Source organism: Haematobia irritans, chromosome 1, assembly GCF_050003625.1.
Source record: "Haematobia irritans isolate KBUSLIRL chromosome 1, ASM5000362v1, whole genome shotgun sequence".
Taxonomy (NCBI): domain Eukaryota; kingdom Metazoa; phylum Arthropoda; class Insecta; order Diptera; family Muscidae; genus Haematobia; species Haematobia irritans.
The window spans coordinates 196,970,252-196,996,445 of NC_134397.1; the positions used below are offsets into that span (position 1 = coordinate 196,970,252).

The 26,194-nt window shown below is 34.2% G+C and overlaps 1 protein-coding gene across 1 annotated transcript; it reads right to left on the reverse strand.

Annotated features, from left to right (window-relative positions):
• Window positions 1-224: 224 nt before the first annotated feature.
• On the reverse strand, window positions 225-12,830 carry LOC142234278 (uncharacterized). Its single transcript, XM_075305373.1, has 2 exons — window positions 11,880-12,830; window positions 225-332 (listed from the first exon to the last, which is right to left on the reverse strand). Exons 1-2 carry the CDS (start codon window positions 12,828-12,830, stop codon window positions 225-227), a joined length of 1,059 nt encoding a protein of 352 aa, XP_075161488.1.
• Between the last annotated feature and the right edge of the window lie 13,364 nt (window positions 12,831-26,194).

Genomic DNA, 26,194 nt, shown 5'->3' on the forward strand with positions numbered 1-26,194 from the left:
AATTTAAGTGAGCCTGAAAATATCAGTCTGTCACTGTACCTAATGTACCCTAAACTAACCATATCGGTCATGAGAAGTTTATAAGAAACAAAATTTGTACTGAATTTGAAGACGATGACGATTCGTAGAATGTTTATCTAACTCTGAACCAGATTAACTAAAGTTAAATTTTGTGTGAAAATTGGCCGATAAGTACGTAGCATTTTAGCTATAATTTTGCTCCTTTAAGTCTTTTTGTCCTTTAAATCTTTTTGTTTAAGACAGTTTGCTACAACACTTATTTCGCAATCTTCAGCAACGAGCTTCAACTCTTGAGTCGGCCAACAAAAATACTGAATAAGTAATTCGGAAAAATTTAATCATAAGAAATTACCATTTTTAACCGATTTTTTTCCGTTTTTCGAGTACAGCTCTTGAACTATTGAAAATGTTATTAAACAATCAAGGGAAGAAATGTAGCCTATAAAATTATGAACAACTTTTTGACTATCATTTTTGCAATTTTCTTTTATTTTTCGTGTTTTATATACGATACGCATTTCTTAAAATATGTTGTATATAAAAAAATAAAAAAATAAAACTCATCCAATTCTGTTGAAATTTGGTACATTGTGCTAGTATGTGGCTGCTTACAACCATGCCAAACTAGCCCCCATATAAACCGATCACCAATCACACAAAATTGGTCCATATCGGTTCATTAGTGTATATAGCCCCCGTATAAAGCGATCACATATTTCAATTCTGGCTCTTTTATTACCCTGCAAAAGTTCATATCGACTTTAGACTTTTCTTACTTTTTTGCCAATGACTTAGTTCCTAACTTGTCATGTGTGAACAAATTGAAGCTTTCAAAGTGATAACTACTGAAATACCGAACGATCAAAATAACCGTTAAACTCTTTTTTTTCAAATAAAATATTATGATTCAAATATTAAACGGTTGTGTTTGCATGCAAGATATTTGTATGAACTTAACAAAAGCTTTTATATATTTCTCAGCCTAAAACTATACTTCCGTTTTTCTCTTACAAATGGTGGAAATGTGAAGTAAAGAAATGTGTTATTTACTTAGAAGTATAAATGAGAAATAAATAAAAAATAAATACAAAAAATTTAATAAATAAAATATGTGTTCCAATTTTTATTCTAATTTCACTTTAAGCTTTTTTGGATCGGAATCGGAATATAATTACCTACATACATGGTTGAAATTCGATAACGACAATAAAAAGTTAGATGCTGGATACACACAAAAAATATCACCAAAATATTTCCAATTAGACTAAGTCAGTTAAAACAAGTATATACAGCAGTAAGTTCGGCCGGGCCGAATCTTAAATACCCACTACCATGAACCAAATATTAGGATTTCCTTTGAAATTTCAGGAGGACTTGAGGACACTTCCCGAAGATACATTTAAAGATTTCACCTATGAGGACTATATCAGATTCTGGATTTATAAGAACCATTTTTGTTTGAGTTTTAGAGGAATCATTAACATCTCTTGTAAGTGTGCAAGAAAATTATAAAATAACGTCTTGATTTGAAATTTTAAATCTGTAGATTTTCACCCGAAAAATAAAATCTGGAAATTTTACATTGAGTTTCAAGCAATTTTCATGATCAGTGCGCCTTCTATACTCACAAGAAGTGAAATTGGTCTATATGGAGGCATTACCAAATGGACCGATAAAAACTTAATCCGATACACGTTTCTGTGAGCCTTAAATACGAGAATATTTACAATTTCAGGCAAATCGGATAAAAACTACGGTTTCTAGAAACCTAAGGAGTTAAATCGGGAAATCGTTCTTATGGGGGCTATACTAAAATACCGACCGATACTAACCGTTTTCGGCATACCTCTTTATGGCCCAAAAATACCTCTAGATTTCCAATTTCAGGCAAATTGGATAAAAACTACGGTTTCTATAAGCCCAAGAAGTAAAATCGGGAGGTCGGTTTATATGGGGGCTATATCAAAACATGGACCGACACTCACCATTTTTGGCACACCTCTTCAAGGTCCCAAAATATCTCTAGATTTTCAATTTCGCGCAAATTGGATGAAAACTACGGTTTCTATAAGCGAAAGACCCCAAATCGGGAGGTCGGTTTATATGGGGGCTATACCAAACCATGGACCGACACTCACCATTTTTGGCACACCTCCTCAAGGTCCCAAAATACCTCTAGATTTTCAATTTCGCGCAAATTGGATGAAAACTACGGTTTCTATAAGCGAAAGACCCCAAATCGGGAGGTCGGTTTATATGGGGGCTATACCAAACCATGGACCGACACTCACCATTTTTGGCACACCTCTTCAAGGTCCCAAAATATCTCTAGATTTTCAATTTCGCGCAAATTGGATGAAAACTACGGTTTCTATAAGCGAAAGACCCCAAATCGGGAGGTCGGTTTATATGGGGGCTATACCAAAACATGGCCCGATATAGCCCATCTTCGAACTTGACCTGCGCGCAGACAAAAGACGATTCTGTGCCAAATTTCATTTATTGAATGCTGTAGCGTGATTACTACAGACAGCCAGACAGACAGACAGACGGACATGCTTATATCGTCTTAGAATTTCTCCCTGATCAAGAATATATATACTTTATATAGTCGGAAATCGATATTTCGATGCGTTACAAACGGAATGACAAACTTATTATACCCCGTCACCATTCTATGGTGGTGGGTATAAAAATGATTCAATTTGTTAATTAAAATTTAATTAAAACAATAAATATTTTAACCAAACAAAAACGGTAACAACAACTTTCATGTAGCTCTGTTAGCTTTTAACTGACAGTCCTCAGAAAGTGAATTATAATTATCTTATAGGTTAGATGACAATATATCCACGGAACGGTTTAAAATATCGTTAGCTTACGTTGCACTAACGGAGCTTCATGAAAATGGAGATGAGTCAGTTAAAAAAGTTATTGAAAGTAGTTTTTAATTAAAAATTTAATTATATTTTGAAATGGACATTGACATTTGCTAATAACATCAATTAATTTTTTAATCAAGTATTTTTTATGTCCAAATAAAACTGTGTGTTGATACCATCATTGAAGATATATCAATTATAAAATTAATTAAATCAATTAATTTCGTGATCATAAAAAAAATTTGTGTAATAACTATGTTACGATTTTTATACCCTACACCATAGGATGGGGGTATATTAACTTTGTCATTCCGTTTGTACCATATCGAAATATTGCTCTAAGGCCCCATAAAGTACATATATTCTGGGTCGTGGTGAAATTCTGAGTCGATCTGAGCATATCCGTCCGGCTGTTGAAATCACGCTAACTTCCGAACGAAACAAGCTATCTACTTGAAATTTGGCACAAGTAGTTGTTATTGATGTAGGTCCGATGGTATTGCAAATGGGCCATATCGGTCCACTTTTACGTATAACCCCCATATAAACGGACCCCCAAATTTGGCTTGCGAATGCTCTAAGAGAAGCAAATTTCATCCGATCCGGCGGAAATTTGGTAAATGGTGTAAGTATATGGTCTTTAACAACCATGCAAAAATTGGTCCACATCGGTCCATAATTATATATAGCTCCCATATAAACCGATCCCCCGATTTGGCTTGAGAAGCCTCTAAGAGAAGCAAATTTTATCCGATCCGACTGAATTTTGATACATGGTGTCAGCATATGATCTCTAACAACCACGCAAAATTGGTCCACATCGATCCATAATTATATATAGCCCCCATATAAACCGATCCCCGATTTGGCTTGCGGAGCCTCTAAGAGAAGCAAATTTCATCTAATCCGGCTGAAATTTGGTACATGGTGTCAGCATATGATCTCTAGCACCAATGCAAAAATTGGTCCATATCGGTCCATAATTATATATAGCCCCCATATAAACCGATCACCAGATTTGACCTTCGGAGCCTCTTGGAAGACCTAAATTCATCTGATTCAGTTGAAATTTGGAAAATGGTGTTAATAAATGGCCTCAAACACCCATGCAAAAATTGGTCGAAATCGGTCCGTAATTATATATAGACCCTAAATAAACTAACCAATGGACTGAATAGTCTAAGTGAGCCTGATACATCGGGCTACCACCTAACCTAACCTATATAAACCAATCCCCAGATTTGAGCTCCGGAGCCCCTTGCAAGAGCAAAATCCATCCGATTCGGTTGAAATTTGATACGTGATGTTAGTATATGGTATCCAACAAACATGCAGGAATTGGTTCATATCAGTCTATATAGCCCCCATATAAACCGATCCCCAGATTTGACCTCCGGAGCCTCTTGGAGAAGCAAATTTCATCCGAGTCAGTTGAAATTTGGTACATTATGCTAGTATATGGCCGTTAACAACCATGCCTAACTAGGTCCATATCGGACCTAGTTAGCCCTCAGATAAATCGATCCCCAATCACACAAAAATTGGTCCATATCAAGTTCATAATTGTATATAGCCCCCATATAAGCGACCCCCATATTTCAATTCTGGCTCCCTACGTACCGTGCAAAAGTCCATATCGATTCGTAATTATTTGTAGACTTACCTACACATACCTTTTTTGTCTAATATATACCACGTATGGACTAACTCACAATTTAAGATACCACAACCCAAGTAATTCGATTGTGGATAACAGTCTTTCGTAGAAGTTTCTACGCAATCCATGGTGGAGGGTACATAAAATTCGGCCTGGCCGAACTTACGGCCATATATACTTGTTTTCTTTTGTTTTTATATTGATGCACTTTTTTTCCTTAAGGAAAAAGTTTCCCAGTACTTCATGGCAACATTATGACAAACTAGTTTTACGCATTCACCTGCGGTCTTTCAATAAAATCTCAATTAGCTTAAGTGTTTACACACAATTTAAATGACTTTTGTGAGCCACGAAAGCATACTAGGTGTCCCTTGGGAATGTCACCGCTAAATGGTTGAGAAATGAATTACCATTGTTTTACGATAGCTTTGTATAGAAGCCGATAAATAAAACAATTAAACAAATAAACTAATAATTTATGTATTGTGTTGAGTTTTTGAAATAATTATGATATACTCGTTAGCGATAAACAACAGTCATCTGTACATACATACACGAGGTAGTATTGTCGTTGTACCTTTCGGCCCAGCATCCAATGGCCAATTATAATAGAAAATACCCCACCTAGTGGTTATGTCGGTTATGTGCAATCATAAAAGTGGAAACGATACAAATAAATTGTAATTAAAAACTGTTCAATAAATTCACATAAACTTGTGCAACACACCTGTGATTCAACAAAATAGAGATGTTAATGGATTGAAAACTAAACGGGCTAAAAGGTATAATATAAATAATTTAATCGATATGAAAGTATATGGGAGAATATGAAATATTTTCAGCTAAAGGATTTTTCCACGGCGAAAAATGGAAAAATATATGCAGGTGTAAATTTTAAATCAAGTACAAATGACTCTGGGTTCCTCGAAAATCTTCAAAGGAATTAGGAACTAAAAACTAGTTTTAACACTGAAATATTGGGCAAATCGCCATATTTGGTAAAGAAACTTTTTGAAATATCTCAAAAAATTTACGTTGGCGAATCAGCAACTATTCCACCCTATTTTCGACAGGGCCGAATCATAAATATCAACCACCATGGATAAAATATAATAGTTTCTTTCTAAAATCACCCTCATCATTATGAGTATCCTGATAATATAGAATCAAGTGCATTTTATAGAACATACTCCCACAAGAAAATAAGTTCCAATGGTCCTCGAAGATAAATTTATCGTATACGAGTAGGTTTGAGTTTTTGAATTTTCTTGCAGAAAATCGGATGAAATAACGCCTTTCATATGACATAAAATCTAAAATTACTACAAACGGATGTAAAATCTCATTACTAGAATAAGAATGAGAAGTAAAATAGGAAAATTTTACATCTAGTTTTGGACAATTTAGATTACAAGTGTGCTTCTATTCCTTTAAGAAGTTAAAATAGGAGACCGATGAACATGGAAGCCACACTCATCGGTATAAACCAAATTCGACATATCTCTTTATGGATCTAAACTCTACACTCAAAGTGAAAGTGAACCCTGCAGGGTACTAAAGCAAGGTTGCCAGTCGAGCCATAAATTTGGTGAAAATTTTACCAAAAAACTACCAAACAAAGAAAAGTTATTTGTTAAAATTTCCATTGAATATTTTGTCAAAATTTTATTTCCATTGGAAATTTTGTCAAAATTGTATTTTTATCGAAAATTCTGAAATTGTGTAAAACATTTATTTCTATAGAAAATTTTGTCAAAATTGTATTTTATAGAAAATTTTGTCTAAATTTTATTCTATAGAAAATTTTGTCAAAATTTTATTTCATAGAAATTTTTTTTTCTAAATTTTATTTTATAGAAAATTTTGTCTTAATTTTATTTCATAGAAAATTTTGTAAAAATTTTAGTTATAGAAAAATTTTCTCAAAATTTTATTTCTATAGAAATGTTTTCAAAGCTTTATTTTTATAAAAAAATATTAAGGACAAATTTCTTTAAAATGAATTGTAAATTGTATTTCTATCGAAAATTCTGAAATTGTGTAAAACATTTATTTCTATAGAAAATTTTGTCAAAATTGTATTTTATAGAAAATTTTGTAAAAATTTTATTTTATAGAAATTTTGTAAAAATTTTATTTCATAGAAAATTTTGTCTAAATTTAATTCTATAGAAAATTTTGCCAAAATTTTATTTCATAGAAAATTTTGTCTGAATTTTATTTTATAGAAAATTTTGTCTTAATTTTATTTCGTAGAAAATTTTTTAAAAATTTTAGTCTATAAAAATGTTTTCAAAATTTTATTTCTATAGAAATGTTGTCAAAGTTTTATTTTTATAAAAAATATTGAGGACAAATTTCTTTAAAATAAATTGTATTTCTATCGAAAATTCTGAAATTGTGTAAAACATGTATTTCTATAGAAAATTTTGTAAAAATTTTGTTTTATAGAAAATTTTGTCAAAATGTTATTCTATAGAAAATTTTGTCTAAATTTTATTTTATAGAAAATTTTGTCTTAATTTTATTTCATAGAAAATTTTGTAAAAATTTTAGTCTATAGAAAATGTTTTCAAAATTGTATTTCTATAGAAATGTTGTCAAAGTTTTATTTCTACAAAAATTTTGTTAAAATTTTATTTCTAAAGAAATTTTGTCAAAATTTTATTTTTATAAAAAATTTTGGCAAAATTTTATTTCTATAAAAAATTTTGTCAAAATTTTATTTCTATAGAAATTTTTTCAAATTTTTTTTTTTCTATAGAAAATTTTGGCAAAATTTTATTTCTATAAATATTTCTAAATATTATTAGAAATAATCGATTGTAACATCACATCCTGAATTTCAATCTGCAGACAAACCAATTGTTAGGCTTCGTGGGTATTTACTATAAAATGAAATGTATCATGGAATTAATGTTCAATAGAATAAATAAATAGAAATAGAAATAAAAAAAAAATTGGCAAAATTTTATTTCTACATAAAATTTTGGCAAAATTTTATTTCTATAAAAAATTTGTGAAGTATTTCTTAGTTGTAGAGGAACATGTTGCAAAATCTATCAAAATTTTATTTCTATAAAAAAATGTTGTCAAAATTGTCGTCAAAATTTTATTTCTATAGAAATTTTGTCAAAATTTTTTTCTATAGAAAATTCTGGCACCATTTTATTTCTATAAAAATTTTGGCAAAATTTTATTTCTATAGAAATTTTTTTAAAAAAAAAATTTTTTATAGAAAATTTTGACAAGATTTTATTTCTATAAAAATTTTGGCAAAATTTTATTTCTATAGAAAATGTTGGAAAAATTTTATTTCTATAGAAAATATTGGCAAAATTTTATTTCTATAGAAATTTTTGGCAAAATGTTATTTCTATAGAAAATTTGTGAAGTAATTCTTAGTTGAAGAGGAAAATTTTGCAAAATCTATCAAAATTTTATTTCTATAAAAAAAATTGTCAAAATTTTATTCCATAGAAAATTTTTTAAAAATTTCATTTCTATAGAAATTTTTAACAAAATTTTATTTCTATAGAAATTTTGTCAACATTTTATTCATATAGAAAATTTGTGAAGTATTTCTTAGTTGAAAAGAACATTTATCTACCAAAACATCAGCAATTCTAAAAATCTACCAAACAGTAAAAAATCTACCATTTTTGGTAGAATTCTACCAACTGTCGCAACCGTGCACTAAAGCACGGCAACCTTGAATTTAAAAGAGTGAAAAATTATATCATAAATTTGTATTTCCAACAATATCCCAGCAAAAAAATCGAGGCCATAAAAGTAGTGAAAATTTCCTTTTTGGATCCGGTAATGGTGCAACATTGGCGCAGAAGCGAAGGATTTAACATGGGCTTTTCATACAACGGATGTCCACCATTTTAACAGCTGTTGCACTGAATTTGCATTACTTCTTATGATGTGCTTCTAATTCAGTGTTTTGGATGTGAATTACAAAATTTTGTAATATTTTTCCAAATAAATTATTTTTAAATTTTTTATGATTTTTAATACATTCTAAGGCAAACGTTTGACCTGAAATATTTTCAAAAATTCCCAACTTTTCTAATTTGTACCATTTTATTAATTCTTACTCTGTTTTTTCACCCATTTAAAAATCGCCTTTTTTATATTTTTATGGGTAATTTTAAACCCATAAAAATATAAAAAGGCGATTTATAAAAAAATGAATTAAAAGAACTTCCTTTGTATTTAAAATGAAAACCCTCTTTGGGAGGACATTTTTGAAAGTGCCTTTGAACCAACTTCCAAATTGTTTTTGCTGGGATAGTTCAGAATTTCTTAAAAATTTAAACTTTACCTAAAATGCATCCAAATTGAACATCGTATGGCGTTAAAGATATTTTTGCAATTTCCAATTTCTAAATAGAAAAAAAGTTGCGGTGCTTAGATGCCCAAGAATTCACATTGGCAGATGGGCAAAATAAGGTTTCCATATAAAAATGGGATTTTTATCGAAATTTGATTTTTAGAATATGTAAATGGTAATACATCGTGGCAGTTACCCTATATTCCTTTCTTGTAACTAACAATAACACTATGTTGCGTTTTCTCTTATGATTTCTTGGACTTGTTGCTGCCAACACAGTTATTAGTTAATTTTATAACTTTATTGAATATATTGCAAATATTAATAAATTTATATTAAGCTAATAAATTACAAATGTTTATACCGGTTTTTGTACCAGTCCAAGTGTGTAATTAAAATTAATATTTTCTTTGCCACTATTATCGTTGCCGCTTATAGACCAACATCGATGGTCATAAACACCTCAAGCATTTGCTTTGATTATAAGCAACAAGTCGTAAAAACGTACGTAGTACAGGTAACGTTGTATGTTTGCCAAACCGAAATGGTGAATCAAAATAAACTCATACCCATCAGGAATCAATTTTTTTATTAGATTTAGTTTATGTCTATATTTTCTCTCACCTTGAGTTTAACTCAATGGATTATTTTGTAATGATTATTTAATACAAATATTATGTTTAATAGTGAAGCTGCTGATTGCACAAAAGCAAATGACATAATATTGTGAACTAAAAATTCGCGAAATGGGAGCGATTTTCCAGCGTCGAACTTTTCTATTAGTTAACTACCCAGCAAAAAAAGCGTCGCCAAAAAAGTAATGAAAATGTTCTGTTTGGTGGTGTAAAATTAACGCAGAAGCGATGAATTTAACATGGGCTTGTCATAGAGCAAAAGTCCTCCATTTCAACAGCCGGTGCACTGAATTTGCATCACTTCGTTAGGTGTGATCCGAATTCAATGTTTTGGATGTAAATTAAAAAATTCTGTGATATTTTGTCAAATAAATAATTTTTATAATTTTTAGTGGATTGTAACGCTTGTTTGAAACGTTTGACCTGAAATATTTTCAAAAATTCACAATATTTCTAGATTGGATTTAGCATTTTTTCGACAAAATTTAAATGATTTGTACCATTTTATGAATTCTTACTCTGTTTTTAACCTATTTGAAACAAAAAAGTTAAAATTACCCGTTACAAGTATGAACAAGTATATACGGCCGTAAGTTCGGCCAGGCCGAATCTTATGTACCCTCCACCATGGATTGCGTAGAAACTTCTACGAAAGACTGTCATCCACAATCGAATTACTTGGGTTGTGGTATCTTAAAACTTCTTAACATCGTTTTCTAAATTCCATACGTAGTAGAGACCTAGAATTGAAATATGGGGGTCGCTTATATGCACTGTTAGAAAAATATGTTTTTCATATGTTCCGATATAAACAAAATGTGTTTCGTGCACAATTTTAAAACACAATATATTTAAGTGCAAACATGTAATGTTCCTAAACTAACACAAAATCTTTGGGACATCTATATTAATATGTTAGAATATATTCTGTTTGGGGCATGAATGTTTCATAAAAATCGTATGTGTGAATGCAAACATATATAAATTTACAAATTTCGACTAAACATACAAATGTTTTGGTTTGATTTTTGGTCGACCTTTTTGTTAGAATTATAAATTAATGGTTCTTCAAGCTCGAGGTCTTTTTTTTTAATATTTTATTTATTATTCCCAATATTTCGCGATTACGATATTGAATCGCTTCCTCAGGGGTCTACAATAGATTTATAGAAATTACATTTCATAAATATCACAGTATTAAACATTTGATAATTTAAATAAGTGTAAATCTTAATTACTTTTAGTTAATAATCTCAAATGGTATTATAGGATAATATAATTATACAAAAATCGGACAGACATATCTTAATCTCATTTTTCAAGTATCAGGCGAACAGAAAAATTAAAACAGCAACACAACCAATGACTTACATGTATAGTATCCACAACACAAAATACTTAAAGCTACTGTAGATTCACTACCCTCGTCAGCTGTCTGTATTGCACTGAGTTGTTTTTACTATTGCACGATGATCACTACCATGTATTTGTTGTTTCCTTTTCCGAAGCAAATGCCTGTAACAGTGAGCGATGTTTTCTGTATCAACTTTGAAGTTCATTCGTTTGCTTGCAGGTACATTGTTTATGTGAAGTGTTTCTAGTGTAAACCTTTTGCTGTAATTATTCTCTCTTTCTAATATTCTTACGTCGTCAAAGTTTGGGGTATGATTGTTTCTCGCACAGTGGTCTGCTAGTGCCGTTTTTGTGGTATTCGAGTTGGTGCGTAATTTAATATCCGATTTATGTCCTGAAATTCTTGTTTTTAATTTGTTTTTGGATGTTCCTACATAAACTTTTTCACATTTTTCTTTATTATTTCCACCGCACGGTATTTCATAAATCGTATTATGTTTTTCCATAGTGGGGATCTTGGTTTTCATGTTGGAAAATAATTTTTTGAGAGTATTGTTTGACTTGTGTGCTAAAGTGTATTGTCCTTTATCAAAGATTTCAGAGTTTGTAATTCGTTCTGATAATTTGTTGACATATACTAGTGACTTGTATATTGTTTCCTCGTTTTTATTTTCGTTTTGGTTTTTCCCCTCCGGTTTAAATTGTGATATTAAGTCATTAATTAAATATTTTGGAAAATTATTGTTGTGTAGAATATCTCTAATAATGGATTTGTTTTTAGAATGATATTCTTTGTCACTTATGTTTAACACCCTGTTTATAAGATTTTTTGCTGTGTTAATCACTATCCTTTTTGGGTGTTGTGAAAAATAATTCATTATTCTCCCCGATGCTGTTGGTTTTTGGTACCAATCTAAACCAAGTTTATAATTTTCCTTCCTGATAACCAGCGTGTCTAAGTATGGAATTCTGCCGTTTTTCTCTATTTCTACCGTGAATTTTATGCTATTATGGAAGCCATTTAATGTTGTCAAGATCTCATGTATTGCACCTTCCCGAACCACAGCAAATATATCGTCCACATATTTCGTCAAGATTTTTGGTTTTGTTGTCAAGTTTTCCATGCAGTTGTCCAGTAAATGTTCCATAACTATATCGGCTACAATAGGTGAAGCAGATGATCCCATCGGCAGTCCTCTCTTTTGTTTATATGTTTTGTCTTCATACGTAAAGTATCTATTCTCCACTATGCAGAATTTTAAAATTTTCATAAATATATTCTTTGTAAGTCTAGTATGGCCCTCCAATTCTTGCCATCTACTTTCGATGATTTTTAAAGCTAAGTCAACCGGTACACTTGGGAATAGGGACACAACGTCAAAAGATACTAATTTTTCATCCTCCTTGATAGTCAGGTTCTTGATCTTATTTTTAAATTGCAGGGAGTCCTTTATATTGTACTTCGAGTCCTGTGTTAAAATTTTTAAAAGGTTTCCAATGTACTTGCAGAGATTGCTCGAAGGTGAATCTATAGATGAGCAAATTGGCCGTAATGGATAACCATCTTTATGTGTTTTTGGCAAGCCATAAATCCTTGGTGCTGTAGCTACGTCCATTTTTAGTCGCTTTTTCTCTGCAGGCGAAATCATGTTGTTTCTGTCCAGTTCCTCCACTAATTCGTTATTTTTTCTTTGCAACGATGTCGTTGGATCCTTGTTGATTCTTTGATACATCATCATGTCGCTTATAATATTCATCATTCTCTGTTGATATTCACTTTTTTCCATAGCAACTGTTGTATTGCCTTTGTCTGCATTTAAAATTAATATATTTTTATTTTTCTTTAGAAATTGTCGAGTTTGCTCCACTGTTCTTGTAACGAACTTCTCCCTACTGTTGTATTTCATTTTATTTAAATGAGTTTCTAAAGTTGTTGCAAACATTGTTCTCGCAGTTTCCTGTTCTTCCTTTTCTTTTTTTGTAGATTGTATTATATGTTCCCCATCACTTATATATTTAAAAAGTGGAAATTCGGCTTTTGATGTTGGGAGACCATGTTTTTGTCCTAGCGACAGTAACCATTTTACATTTTCGGGAAATTGAGTATCTGTTGTATTAATAAACCATTTTTCGTTTATCTTTATGTCCAATTCCTCTTTTTGTTGTTCTTGAAGTTTTAATAATTTTTTCTTGTGTGTTGTGGTTGACTTTTCTTTAATTTCCCTTGTAATTTTATTTTCTCTTGTCCAAAGGTAATTCGTTTCTTCTTCATTAAGTTTACTGTCTAAGTATGATTTTATTCCGTCCTTTTCTCGTTCAATATCTCGTTTTATATTATGTTGATGTTTTATAACAACATTTAGAATTTTTCTTTGAAAATTCTCAATATGCTTGTGATATTTTAGTCCAAGCGACAGAGAGAGAGAGAGAGAGAGAGAGAGTATAGAGAAAGAAATAGAGATGGAAACCGGGAGAGTTGACGAAAAATATCAACATAACACAGCAAAAGAATCAAAAGAGAACAATTTCTGTGAAACCGCTTGTATGTTGTTTCGGAAAACTGTTTTATGATAAGGACAAAAATTGAATATGCTTAAGTCTAAATATTATTTAATTTGAATAAAGAGAATAGACATTCGGAACCAAGAGAATAGTCATTTAACAAACAAATAGCATATGTTTTCGCCTTGAGAGCAGCATTTTATGTATGTGTGCACAATTATTATGGGCACAATTTTTTTCTTGGTTCGTTAAAAGAAATCAGGGGTCTTCATAAAAATAACGAAAGGGCACTATAATCTTTTTAGAGTTGGGAGAGTAAAATGAAATAAAGAGGAAATAGTGAAAAATTACACAGTAAAATGTATAAAAACAAAGTTAAGTTCCTCTTTATTAAGAAGTAGTCCACGAGGAGTTGACGGACACCTTCAAATATAAAAGCGGGCATTAAGTTCGAGTTTTGCAGCTAAAACAATTTAAAAAGTTTATTTTCTTTAAAATGAATTATTAAAGAAAAATAAAGGCATTTTAGAGCGATGGTGTTAAATGCTAGTAAAAAACTGTTCACGCCTAAATAAATTTATGTTTGTATTATATAATTATTTATGTATGTTTATACTCGACTCCACGTTCTTCTTTTGTTAGAGTTTTTGAATTCCTTCCAAATTTTAAAGTTAAATACAAAAAAAAACAAAGTTTTCGGTCGGAGCAGGGATTGAACCCACGACCCTTTGCATGCAAGGCAGACATGCTAACCACTGCTCCACGTGGCAAACAAATGTATGTTTCTGTTAAATAATGTTATGTTTGCATGGGCTCGTGGGCGCTGCAAACTATGCTATATAAATATAACTTATAACGATAATTATCTACTGGTGACTATAACAGCTACGTAGCCCAGTGGATAGTGTGTTGGCTTACAAACTGTGTGGTCCTCGGTTCGATTCTCCGTGCAGGCGAAAGGTAAAATTTAAAAAATTTGTAAAAGTGAATAATTTCTTCAACATTATTTGTATTACAGAAAAAGGTGCCAAGAACTAAAAAATTTCGTAGAAGTGAAAATTACGAGTATGTTAGGGAATGAGCACAATCGTCTTTGGGAAAAATTCTTCCAAGCATATAATATTTTTGGGCTCAAAACGCTTCCAAACATATAATATGTTTACATAAAACAAACATATTAATGTTTCGGCAGTATCCAATAATATATGTGCTTCCTGCAAAATATGTTTGGAACATATGTTAAAGAAGCGATTTATTTTGAGGGTGTGGGTACTATATACAATTATGAACTTGATATGGACCAATTTTTGTGTGATTGGGGGTCGACTTATCTGAGGGCTATATATAACTATAGACCGATATGGACCTAGTTGGGCATAGTTTTTAACAGCCGTATAATAGCACAATATACCAAATTTCAACTGACACGGATGAAATTTGCTCCTCCAAGAGGCTCCGGAGGTCAAATCTGGGGATCGGTTTATATATAGATATGGACAACTTTTGGCATGGCTGGGGCTCCGGAGTTCAAATCTGGTGATCGGTTTATATGGGGGCTATATATAATTATGGACCGATGTGGACCATTTTTTGCATGGTCATTAGAGACCATATGCTAACAATATGTACCAAATTTCAGCCGGATCGGATCAAATTTGCTTCTCTTATAGGCTCCGCAAGCCAAATCGTGGGATCGGTTTATATGGGGGCTATATTATTGTTGACCGATGTGGACCAATTTTTGCATAGTTATTAGAGACCATATACTTACACCATGTACCATGTGCGATCGCAAGCCAAATTTGGGGGTACGTTTATATGGGGGCTATACGTAAAAGTGGACCGATATGGACCAATTTTTGCATGGTTGTTAGAGACCATATACTAACACCATGTACCAAATTTTAGCCAGATCGGATGAAATTTGCTTCTCTTAGAGCAATCGCAAGCTAAATTTGCTGGTCCGTTTATATGGGGGCTATACGTAAAAGTGGACCGATATGGCCCATTTGCAATACCATCCGACCTACATCAATAACAACTACTTGTGCCAAGTTTCAAGTCGATAGCGTGTTTCGTTCGAAAGTTAGCGTGATTTCAACAGACGGACGGACGGACGGACATGTTCAGATCGACTCAGAATTTCACCACGACCCAGAATATATATACTTTATGGGGTCTTAGAGCAATATTTCGATGTGTTACAAACGGAATGACAAAGTTAATATACCCCCATCCTATGGTGGAGGGTATAAAAATTGAATTAAAAGAACTTCCTGGGTAGTTTAAATTTTTATTTTTTTATAAATTTTTATAAATTTTTACATGGTTGTTAGAGATGACATACTAACACCACATACCAAATTTTAACCGGATCGGATGAATTTTGCTCCTCCAAGAGGTTCCGGAGGTGAAATCTGGGGATCGGTTCATATGGGGGCTATATATAATTATGGACCGATATGGATAAATTCACTTTTAATACATTTTAATTTTTTTATTATCTAATTTTTACCACTGCAACAACGTATTCGCTCCGACCGGAGTTGAACCTGGGTTCGTTGGCAAAATACCACAATTCCTTAGCACACTCAGCCACACAAACGAAATAGTGTTCGACAAAACTTTAACTGTTTAAGCAACTAGCACTGAAGCAAGCTTTTTGCTGAACTAATTAATGCTGTATCAAACTCAATGCCGAAGCAAAATGTGCGAAAGCAAGCTAGTTGCGGAAGCATCTAATTCGAAAGTAATTGGTGAGGGAAATAGTGCAGATGTAAGCTAAGTGCCGAAGGAATTAGTGCGGAAACAATAAAGGTGCCGAAACACGTTGTGCGTAAGCGAAGCAACTGCCGAAGCAAATAATGCGGAATAATGGTAGTTGCCGAATTAACTAATGCGGATGGATGCTTAAGCAAATAGTCTGGAAGCAATCTAGTTGCCGAAGTAAGTAGTGCAGCAGCAAGTTAAATTCCCAAAGAGGTTGTGCGGAAGCACGCTAAATGCCAAAGCAAAAAGTGCGGAAGCAAGCGCTAGAAACTAATGCGGAGGTTGCTATGTGCTGAAGTAAATAGTGCGCAAATTTTTGTGGAAACAAGATAGTTAAAGAATTAACTAATATGGCACTATATAAGTGTAAAAGCAATCGAAAAATTCGGGGCTTTTTCGATTGCTTTGCTAGATAAATGACGAAAGAAGTTGTGCGGAAACGAAGAAAATAGGAGAACAGAAAATAAATGTGGAAACATTGCAATTACCGAAGCAAACCAAATTCAGAAATAAATAATGCGGATTTATGTTAGCTACTGAAGAAAACAGTGCGGATGGAAGGTGGTTGTTGGAGCAACTAATGCGGAATTAAGCTATATGCTGAAACAAATATTGCGGAATCAAGCTAAATTCCGAAAAAGTACACTGAAAAAAATATTGTCGTGAGGCCAAAGATTTCATGTCCTTAAAATACGAATGCAAATTTTGCTTAGCGTAGAAGACGCATTTCTCCAATATAAAGTTTTTTTCCTTGTCCAAAAGTCGATAAACTTTTCAATGAAGTCGTGTTGTCCTTATAAATAAGTGATTGGACTTAAAAATGGGTATCATAACATGAAAGAAAAAATGTTTGTACTAAGGTCAACTTGACTTTAATAATTCAGAAAAATTCTTTAAAATTAATGAAATTGTCTTTAAATTTGTTGTCTTTTTGCATGTTGACTACAAAGCAAAAAAACCGTTCGTGTCGTTAACTTGTATTTAAAGGACTTTGATATCAAATGAAGAAAAAAAGCTGAAAAGGCGAAAAATTCAAATTTGCTTCCTAGAGTCAAGTACACAAAACCCAAATTTAAAAGAGAATTGTGTCTTAAAAGTATCCTTACTTGAATTTTCCGCTTCTTTGGCTCGGAATCAATACCAAAATTGTTAAAGAAAAGTCAAAATCTTTGGAACCGGGCATACTTTTTTTTTCAGTGTACAACTAAACTACAACTAAATGATGAAGTAAATAATGTTCAGGATATTAGGTTAGGTTGGGTTAGGTGGCAGCCTGATGTATCAGGCTCACTTAGACTATTCAGTCCATTGTGATACCACATTGGTGAACTTCTCTCTTATCACTGAGTGCTACCCGTTTCCATGTTAAGCTCAATGTCCCTTACCTCCTTTTTATAGCCGAGTCCGAGCGGCGTTCCACATTGCAGTGAAACCACTTAGAGAAGCTTTGAAACCGTCAGAAATGTCACCAGCATTATTGAGGTGGGATAATTTACAGCTGAAAAACTTTTTGGTGCTCGGTCGAAGCAGGAATCGAACCCACGACCTTGTGTATGCAAGGCGGGCATGCTAACCATTGCACCAGGGTGGCTCATTGGATGCTTCCTTTGTAAAAACAAAAATATTTTTGATCTAAAACAAAATTTCACAAGTGCCGTTTACAGTGAATTACGGTGAGGTTAAGTGCTTGTCGGACCACCCACTTAAATCACATAAGCAAGTACACAACCATCTTAAATTTCAGTCCACGTGGGAATTACAAATACGGTCAGGACAGAATTACCGCAGCTCTTATTGGTCTTCTTCTTTCATTTAGGACGAAATTGTTCCCAAAACGTAATGAAGGAAATCAACAAGTGTGTCAATTGATTGCCTTTTACCCACAGAAAATTTAAAAGAGGATTTAGATACTTGATTACATCAATAAAGCATAATTTCCAAAAATAAATTTCTTGGAAAAAATTCCCACAAGAACAAACACAAGTGTTCTCGAAAGAAAAGTCAAATACAAATATTTGATTGGGGACCATTCAAAAATCTTCTCGATTAGCTGAAGGCTAAAAATAATTGAATGAAATACAACAACGACAAAAGGGTCAATGTAAGTAAGGCGACAGCAATTCACATTTTACAATAATGGAATATTTTATTAACAAGAAATCATTGATGTCAATCAAAAACTTCATTGCTCTCCCTCGACATTTCTCTCTCATTCTTCATCCTTAAATTAATTCTTCATAATCCATGTGACTGCTAAGAGCCATATCATCAAGTATCCCTTAATTTGCATTCTTTCACTGCTATTGCCTTTTACATGGCCTCCGGCATCGGCATAATGCATAGCCACAAAATAGGACGTAGTTAGTTGGTCATCATTACCCATACAATAATCAACCAATTCATCAGCAATAGAAGCATGGTACGCTAGGCAATGCATTACCGATTTCCTTAGATGTATTTGCTTGTCAATACATTGAAATGTTTTAGGATTAATGACAGTTATTGAAGGACATTCGAATAATTCACTGGAACCATGACTAATAAGATAATGTCCATCTACTCCCGCGATGGTAAAGACAGCATACTGCATATTGGGTTTTACCATGCCATCGAGATATCGTATTAATATATGCTGCGGATAGTAAGCAGTACATACTAATTTCAGATTTTCGCTACGCAATATATCACAAGTTGTTCCACGTGAATCGGCAACAATGGAAATTTTATCGGGTTTATATAAAGTCGAAATGATGAAATGGGAAATCAACAATTTTACTATTATTAAAGTCATTTTGACAATGGAAACAGTAGCTACTATTAGTGTCTGCCAGAGGGTTGGATCAATTAAAGGTAATACCACTTCTCCAACAAATAGTAGTGGCTAGATACTTCTATTCAACTGAGTCTGTAAGCGTGCATGTACCTCCTTCCTCGAAAAATCTTAAGTATCCGGGAGGAGTAGGTTTCCTCATAAAAAATTTTCACAGTTTGACTCCTTTGTCATTGTGCACAAGCTCTCCTGTATCACTTAACGATTCTAATTCAAGAAGGATATGTTGCATTAGGTGGTTTATTGTATCAATGACATTTTTTTTAATTTAGAAACAAACAAGAATGATAAAGAATTTTAATAGGCTGTTTAAAATAGTTCTAACAGGTTGGCTGATAAGTCCCCGGTCTGACACATAGATGGCGTCGCTAGTATTAAATGCATATTATTTTTATATAGTACCAACCTTCAAATGATTCGTGTCAAAATTTGACGTCTGTAAGTCAATTAGTTTGCGAGATAGAGCGCCTTTTGTGAAGCAACTTTTGTTATTGTGAAAAAAATTGAAAAAAAGAATTTCGTGTTTTGATAAAATACTGTTTTCTGAAGGGAAAAAATACGGTGGAAGCAAAAACTTGGCTTGATAATGAGTTTCCAGACTCTGTCCCAGGGAAATCAACAATAATTGATTGGTATGCAAAATTCAAGCGTGGTGAAATGAGCACGGAGGACGGTGAACGCAGTGGACGCCCGAAAGAGGTGATTACCGAAGAAAAGATCAAAAAAATCCACAAAATGATTATGAATGACCGTAAAATTGATAAAGTTGATCGAGATAGCAGAGGCCTTAAAGATATCAAAGGAACGTGTTGGTCATATCATTCATCAATATTTGGATATGCGGAAACTCTATGCAAAATGGGTGCCGCGCGAGCTCACATTTGACCAAAAACAACAACGTGTTGATGATTCTGAGCGGTGTTTGCAGCTGTTAGCTTGTAATACACCCGAGATTTTCCGTCGATATGTGACAATGGATGAAACACGGCTCCATCACTACACTCCTGAGTCCAATCGACAGTCGGCTGAGTGGACAACGACCGGTGAACCGTCTCCGAAGCGTGGACAGACTCAAAAGTCCGCTAGCAAAGTAATGGCCTCTGTTTTTTGGGATGCGCATGGAGTAATTTTTATCGATTATCTTGAGAAGGGAAAAACTATCAACAGTGACTATTATATGGCGTTATTGGAGCGTTTGAAGGTCGAAATCGCGGCAAAACGGCCCCGTATGAAGAAGAAAAAAGTGTTGTTCCACCAAGACAACGCACCGTGTCACAAGTAATTGAGAACGATGGCAAAAATTCATGAATTGGGCTTCGAATTGCTTCCCGACCCACCTTATTCTCTAGAATAAGGTGGGTCGCCCCCAGCGTCTTTTTCTTGTTCTCAGACCTCAAAAGGATGCTCGCAGAGAAAAAAATTTGGCTGCAATGAAGAGGTGATCGCCGAAACTGAGGCCTATTTTGAGGCAAAACCGAAGGAGTACTACCAAAATGGTATCAAAAAATTTGAAGGTCGTTATAATCGTTGTATCGCTCTTAAAGGGAACTATGTTGAATAATAAAAACGAATTTTGACAAAAAAAAGTGTTTGTCTTTGTTAGACCGGAGACTTATCAGCCAACCTGTTATGTTAGATTTGAATGAAGTCTACCTGTCTGTCCGTCTTCATCCCGATTGTGTTGAACTTTGAGACGAGACTCTTTTCGCAGCTAAGGACGATCACACTTGAATTTTCATTCAAACGGATTAATATTAGGGGAAAAGCTCGATCGAAACACCAGTGCCAACAACCAGGTCTACATGGCCCAGATACATAGACCTCCACATAGACCTCAAAAGCGCTATCAACAGTGGATATCAGAAATGTTGTCTGTACATCAATGTGAAACCAAGGAAGGAGTGGATGACATTAAGAGAGACGACGAACCGAGAGAGAAGAAATATTTTCACCCAAAAAGGCCAAAGGTCAGCGTTTGGTAGAATTAAGAAGGCACGATACACTGGAAAATGCTCCAACGAAACGGCGGTGTAAACATGGAGCTCTCCGTTATTCAAATGTTGCTTATGGGTCTCATATACCCAAAAAGTGTTTTTTCTACCGAATCATCAGATGATATTAGAACTATTGTGTATATATCAATGTGAAACAAAGGAAGGAGTGGGTGGCTTTAGGAGAGACGCCGGAGCAGAGAGTTAAGAGAGATATTCACCTAAAAAGGCCATGCTCTACATTTTGTGGGACGGGGAAGGCATGGTGCACTCGGAAATACTTGATTCATTGCCACGCTAGGCCCAAGTCTTGATGCCTGGTGTTAAAGATATCAAATACGGGGTTCTTCCGCATCTACCATACTCTCCTAAATTAGCACCTATTGGAAGCTACCAAATTATTGAAGGATGATGGCAGCCAAACATCTCGTTAATTGGACGAAAAAATTAATGTCAGCGCAATGGCAATATCTAACCACCTTCCATCAATTTACTTTCCTAAAGAACATGGTTGCCTTACAAATTTACCGGAAACAAGTATATACGGCCGTAAGTTCGGCCAGGCCGAAGCTTATGTACCCTCCATCATGGATTGCGTAGAAACTTTTTCTAAACACTGCCATCCACAATCGAATTACTTAAGTTGCGGTAACGCTTGCCGATGGCAAGGTATCTTAAAACCTCCTAACACCATCTTCTAAATTGTATGTAAGTCCATACGTGGTATATATTAAATCAAAAAAGATCGGATCAATACGTATATAATTCAGTTTGACAAAGTAGACATAAAATTTTGACAAAATTTTCTACAGAAATAAAATTTTAACAAAATTTTCTATAGAAATAAAATTTTCTATAGAAATAAAAATTTTGACAAAATTTTCTATAGAAAGAAAATTTTGATAAAAATTTCTACAGAAATAAAATTTTAACAAAATTTTCTATAGAAATAGACTTTTGACAAAATATTCTATAGAAATAAAATTTTGGTAGATTATTTTTGGCTCGAGTAGCAACCATGATTATGAACCGAATAAAATTTGAACAAAATTTTCTATAGAAATATAATTTTGACAATGATGAAAATTTTATTGCGAACCGAATAAAATTTTAACAAAATTTTCTCTAGAAATAAAATTTTGACAAAATTTTCTATAGAAATAAAATTTTGACAAAATTTTCTATATAAATAAAATTTTGGTAGATTAATTTTGGCTCTAGTGGCAACCATGGTTATGAACTGATATGGACCAATTTTTGAGTGGTTGGACCAATTTTGGTATGGTTGTTAGCGACCATATACTAACACCACGTTCCTAATTTGAACCGGATCGGATGAATTTTGCTCCTCCAAGAGGCTCCGGAGGTCAAATCTGGAGAACGTTTTATATGGGGGCTATATATAATTATGGACCGATATGGACCAATTCTGGCACGGTTGTTAAAGATCATATACTAACACCATGTTCAAAATTACAACAGGATTGGATGAAATTTGCTTCTCTTGGAGACTTCGCAAGCCAAATCTGGGGATCGGTTTATATGGGGGCTATATATAATTATGGACCGATGTGGACCAATTTTTGCATGATTGTTAGAGACCATCTACCAACACCATGTACCAAATTTCAGCCGGATCGGATGAAATATGCTTCTCTTGGAGACTTCGCAAGCCAAATCTGGGGATCGGTTTATATGGGGGCTATATATAATTATGGACCGATGTGGACCAATTTTTGCATGATTGTTAGAGACCCTATACCAACACCATGTACCAAATTTCAGCCGGATCGGATGAAATATGCTTCTCTTAGAGGCTCCACAAGCCAAATCTGGGGATCGTTTATATGGGGGCTATATATAATTATGGACCGATGTGGACCAATTTTTGCACGATTGTTAGAGACCATCTACCAACACCATGTACCAAATTTCAGCCGGATCAGATGAAATATGCTTCTCCTAGAGGCTCCACAAGCCAAATCTGGGGATCGGTTTATATGGGGGCTATATATAATTATGGACCGATGTGGACCAATTTTTGCATGATTGTTAGAGACCATATACTAACACCATGTACCAAATTTCAGCCGGATCGGATGAAATATGCTTCTCTTAGAGGCTCCACAAGCCTAATCTGGGGATCGGTTTATATGGGGGCTATATATAATTATGGATCGATGTGGACCAATTTGTGCATGGTTGTTAGAGACCATATACCAACACCATATACCAAATTTCAGCCGGATCGGATGAAATATGCTTGTGTTAGAGGCTCCACAAGCCAAATCTGAGGGTCCCTTTATATGGGGGCTATACGTAAAAGTGGACCGATATGGCCCATTTTCAATACCGTCCGACCTACATCGATAACAACTACTTGTGCCAAGTTTCAAGTCGATAGCTTGTTTCGTTCGGAAGTTAGCGTGATTTCAACAGACGGACGGACGGACGGACGGACGGACATGCTTAGATCGACTCAGAATTTCACCACGACCCAGAATATATATACTTTATGGGGTCTTAGAGCAATATTTCGATGTGTTACAAACGGAATGACAAAGTTAATATACCCCCATCCTATGATGGAGGGTATAAAAAGATCGATCCAATACGTATATAATTCAGTTTGACAAAGTAGACATAAAATTTTAACAAAATTTTCTATAGAAATAAAATTTTCACAAAATTTTCTATAGAAATAATAATTTTGAAAAAATTTTCTATAGAAAGAAATGTTTGACAAAATTTTCTATAGAAAGAAAATTTTGAAAAAATTTTCTACAGAAATAAAATTTTAACAAAATTTTCTATAGAAATAAACTTTTGACAAAATTGTCTATAGAAATAAAATCTTGGTAGATTATTTTTGGCTCGAGTGGCAACCATGATTATGAACCGAATAAAATTTGAACAAAATTTTCTATAGAAATAAAATTTTGACAAAATTTTCTATAGAAATAAAATCTTGGTTGATTATTTTTGGCTCTAGTGGCAACCATGATTATGAACCGATATGGACCAATTTTTGTGTGATTGGACCAATTTTGGTATGGTTGTTGGCGACCATATACTAACACCACGTTCCTAATTTGAACCGGATCGGATGAATTGTGCTCCTCCAAGAGGCTCCGGAGGTCAAATCTGGAGAACGTTTTATATGGGGGCTATGTATAATTATGGACCGATATGGACCAATTCTGGCACGGTTGTTAAAGATCATATACTAACACCATGTTCCAAATTACAACCGAATTGGATGAAATTTGCTTCTCTTGGAGACTTCGCAAGCCAAATCTGGGGATCAGTTTATATGGGGCTATATATAATTATGAACCGATGTGGACCAATTTTTGCATGTTTGTTAGAGACCATATACCAATATCATGTACCAAATTTCAGGCGGATCGGATGAAATTTGCTTCTCTCTGAGGATCCGCAACCCAAATCTGGGGACCGGTTTATATGGGGGCTATATATAATTATGGACCGATGTGGACCAATTTTTGCACGGTTGTTAGAGACCCTATACCAATACCATGTACCAACTTTCAGCCGGATCTGATGCAATTTGTTTCTCTTTGAGGCTTCGCAAACCAAATCTGGGGATCGGTTTATATGGGGACTATATATAATTATGAACCGATGTGAACCAATTTTTGCATGGTTGTTAGAGACCATATACCAACATCACGTACCAAATTTCAGCCGGATCGGATGAAATTTGCTTCTCTTTGAGGCTCCTCAAGTCAAATCTGGGGATCGGTTTATATGGGGGCTATATATAATTATGGACCGATGTGGACCAATTTTGACACGGTTGTTAGAGACCATATACTAACATCAGGTACCAAATTTCAATCGGATCGGATGAATTTTGCCCCTCCAAAAGTCTCCGGAGGTCAAATCTGGGGATCGGTTTATATGGGGGCTATATATAATTATGGACCGATATGGACCAATTTTTGCATGGTTGTTAGAGACCATATACTAACATCAGGTACCAAATTTCAATCGGATCGGATGAATTTTGCCCCTCCAAAAGTCTCCGGAGGTCAAATCTGGGGATCGGTTTATATGGCCCCCATATAAACCGATCCCCAGATTTGACCTATATATAATTATGGACCGATATAGACCAATTTTTTCATGGTTGTTAGAGACCGTATACTAAGACCACGTACCAAATTTCAAGCGGATCGGATGAATTTTGCTGCTCCGGGAGGCTCCCCAAGCCAAATTTGGGGATCGGTTTATATGGGGGCTATACGTAAACGTGGTCCGATATGGCCCATTTTCAATACCATCCGACCTACATCAATAACAACTACTTGTGCCAAGTTTCAAGTCGATAGCTTGTTTCGTTCGGAAGTTAGCGTGATTTCCACAGACGGACGGACAGCCGGACAGACGGACAGACGGACGGACGGACGGACATGCTTAGATCGACTCAGAATTTCACCACGACCCAGAATATATATACTTTATGGGGTCTTAGAGCAATATTTCGATGTGTTACAAACGGAATGACAAAGTTAATATACCCCCTTCCTATGATGGAGGGTATAAAAATAAACAAACAAAACCGGCTTCAAGTTGCTTTTCAATATCTCGTGGACCAAACAAACGTTTTCTACAGATTCATCTTGGAAAAATAAAAATTGTGTGTTGTATACACCGAGGGGGTCGTCGAATAGACTAGGCCAAGCCATCTTGCTTCAGTATCACACAAGGCCCAAGTCTTCATGCCTGGCGTTTAAGGGCTCGACCTTGAGGTTCTTCCGCTTCCACCATACTCTCTGGACCTAGCAAACCAAATGAGGAGTTTTGCAGTCGATGGCAAAGAGTATCTCTAATTCTGGTTCAACTACTTCTTCGATACCAGACCGGCCGCTTTGTGCTAAAACGACATCAACATATTGGTCGAGAAGTTCAATAAGGTGGTAAACAGTAACTCAAATAAGTTATTGTGGAAAAAAACCTGCGAACTCCTGATATTCGAACAGCTGCTCCAAAGAAATTGGTCCAATACGACAATCACAAGCAAAAACAAGTATATACGGCCGTAAGTTCCGCCAGGCCGAAGCTTATGTACCCTCCACCATGGATTGCGTAGAAACTTCTACTGAAGACTGTCATCCACAATCGAATTACTTGGGTTGCGGTAACACTTGCCGATGGCAAGGTATCTTAAAACTTCTTAACACCGTAATAT

What these genes read in the sequence shown, in the direction of transcription:
- LOC142234278 (XM_075305373.1), bottom strand. Translation starts at nt 12,830, where the DNA reads ATGTTTGCAACAACTTTAGAAACTCATTTAAATAAAATGAAATACAAC. An exon ending in ATAATAGCATAAAATTCACG is followed by an intron (nt 333 to 11,879) that starts GTAGAAATAGAG and finishes TTACTTATTCAG; the next exon opens with TATTTTTGTTGGCCGACTCA.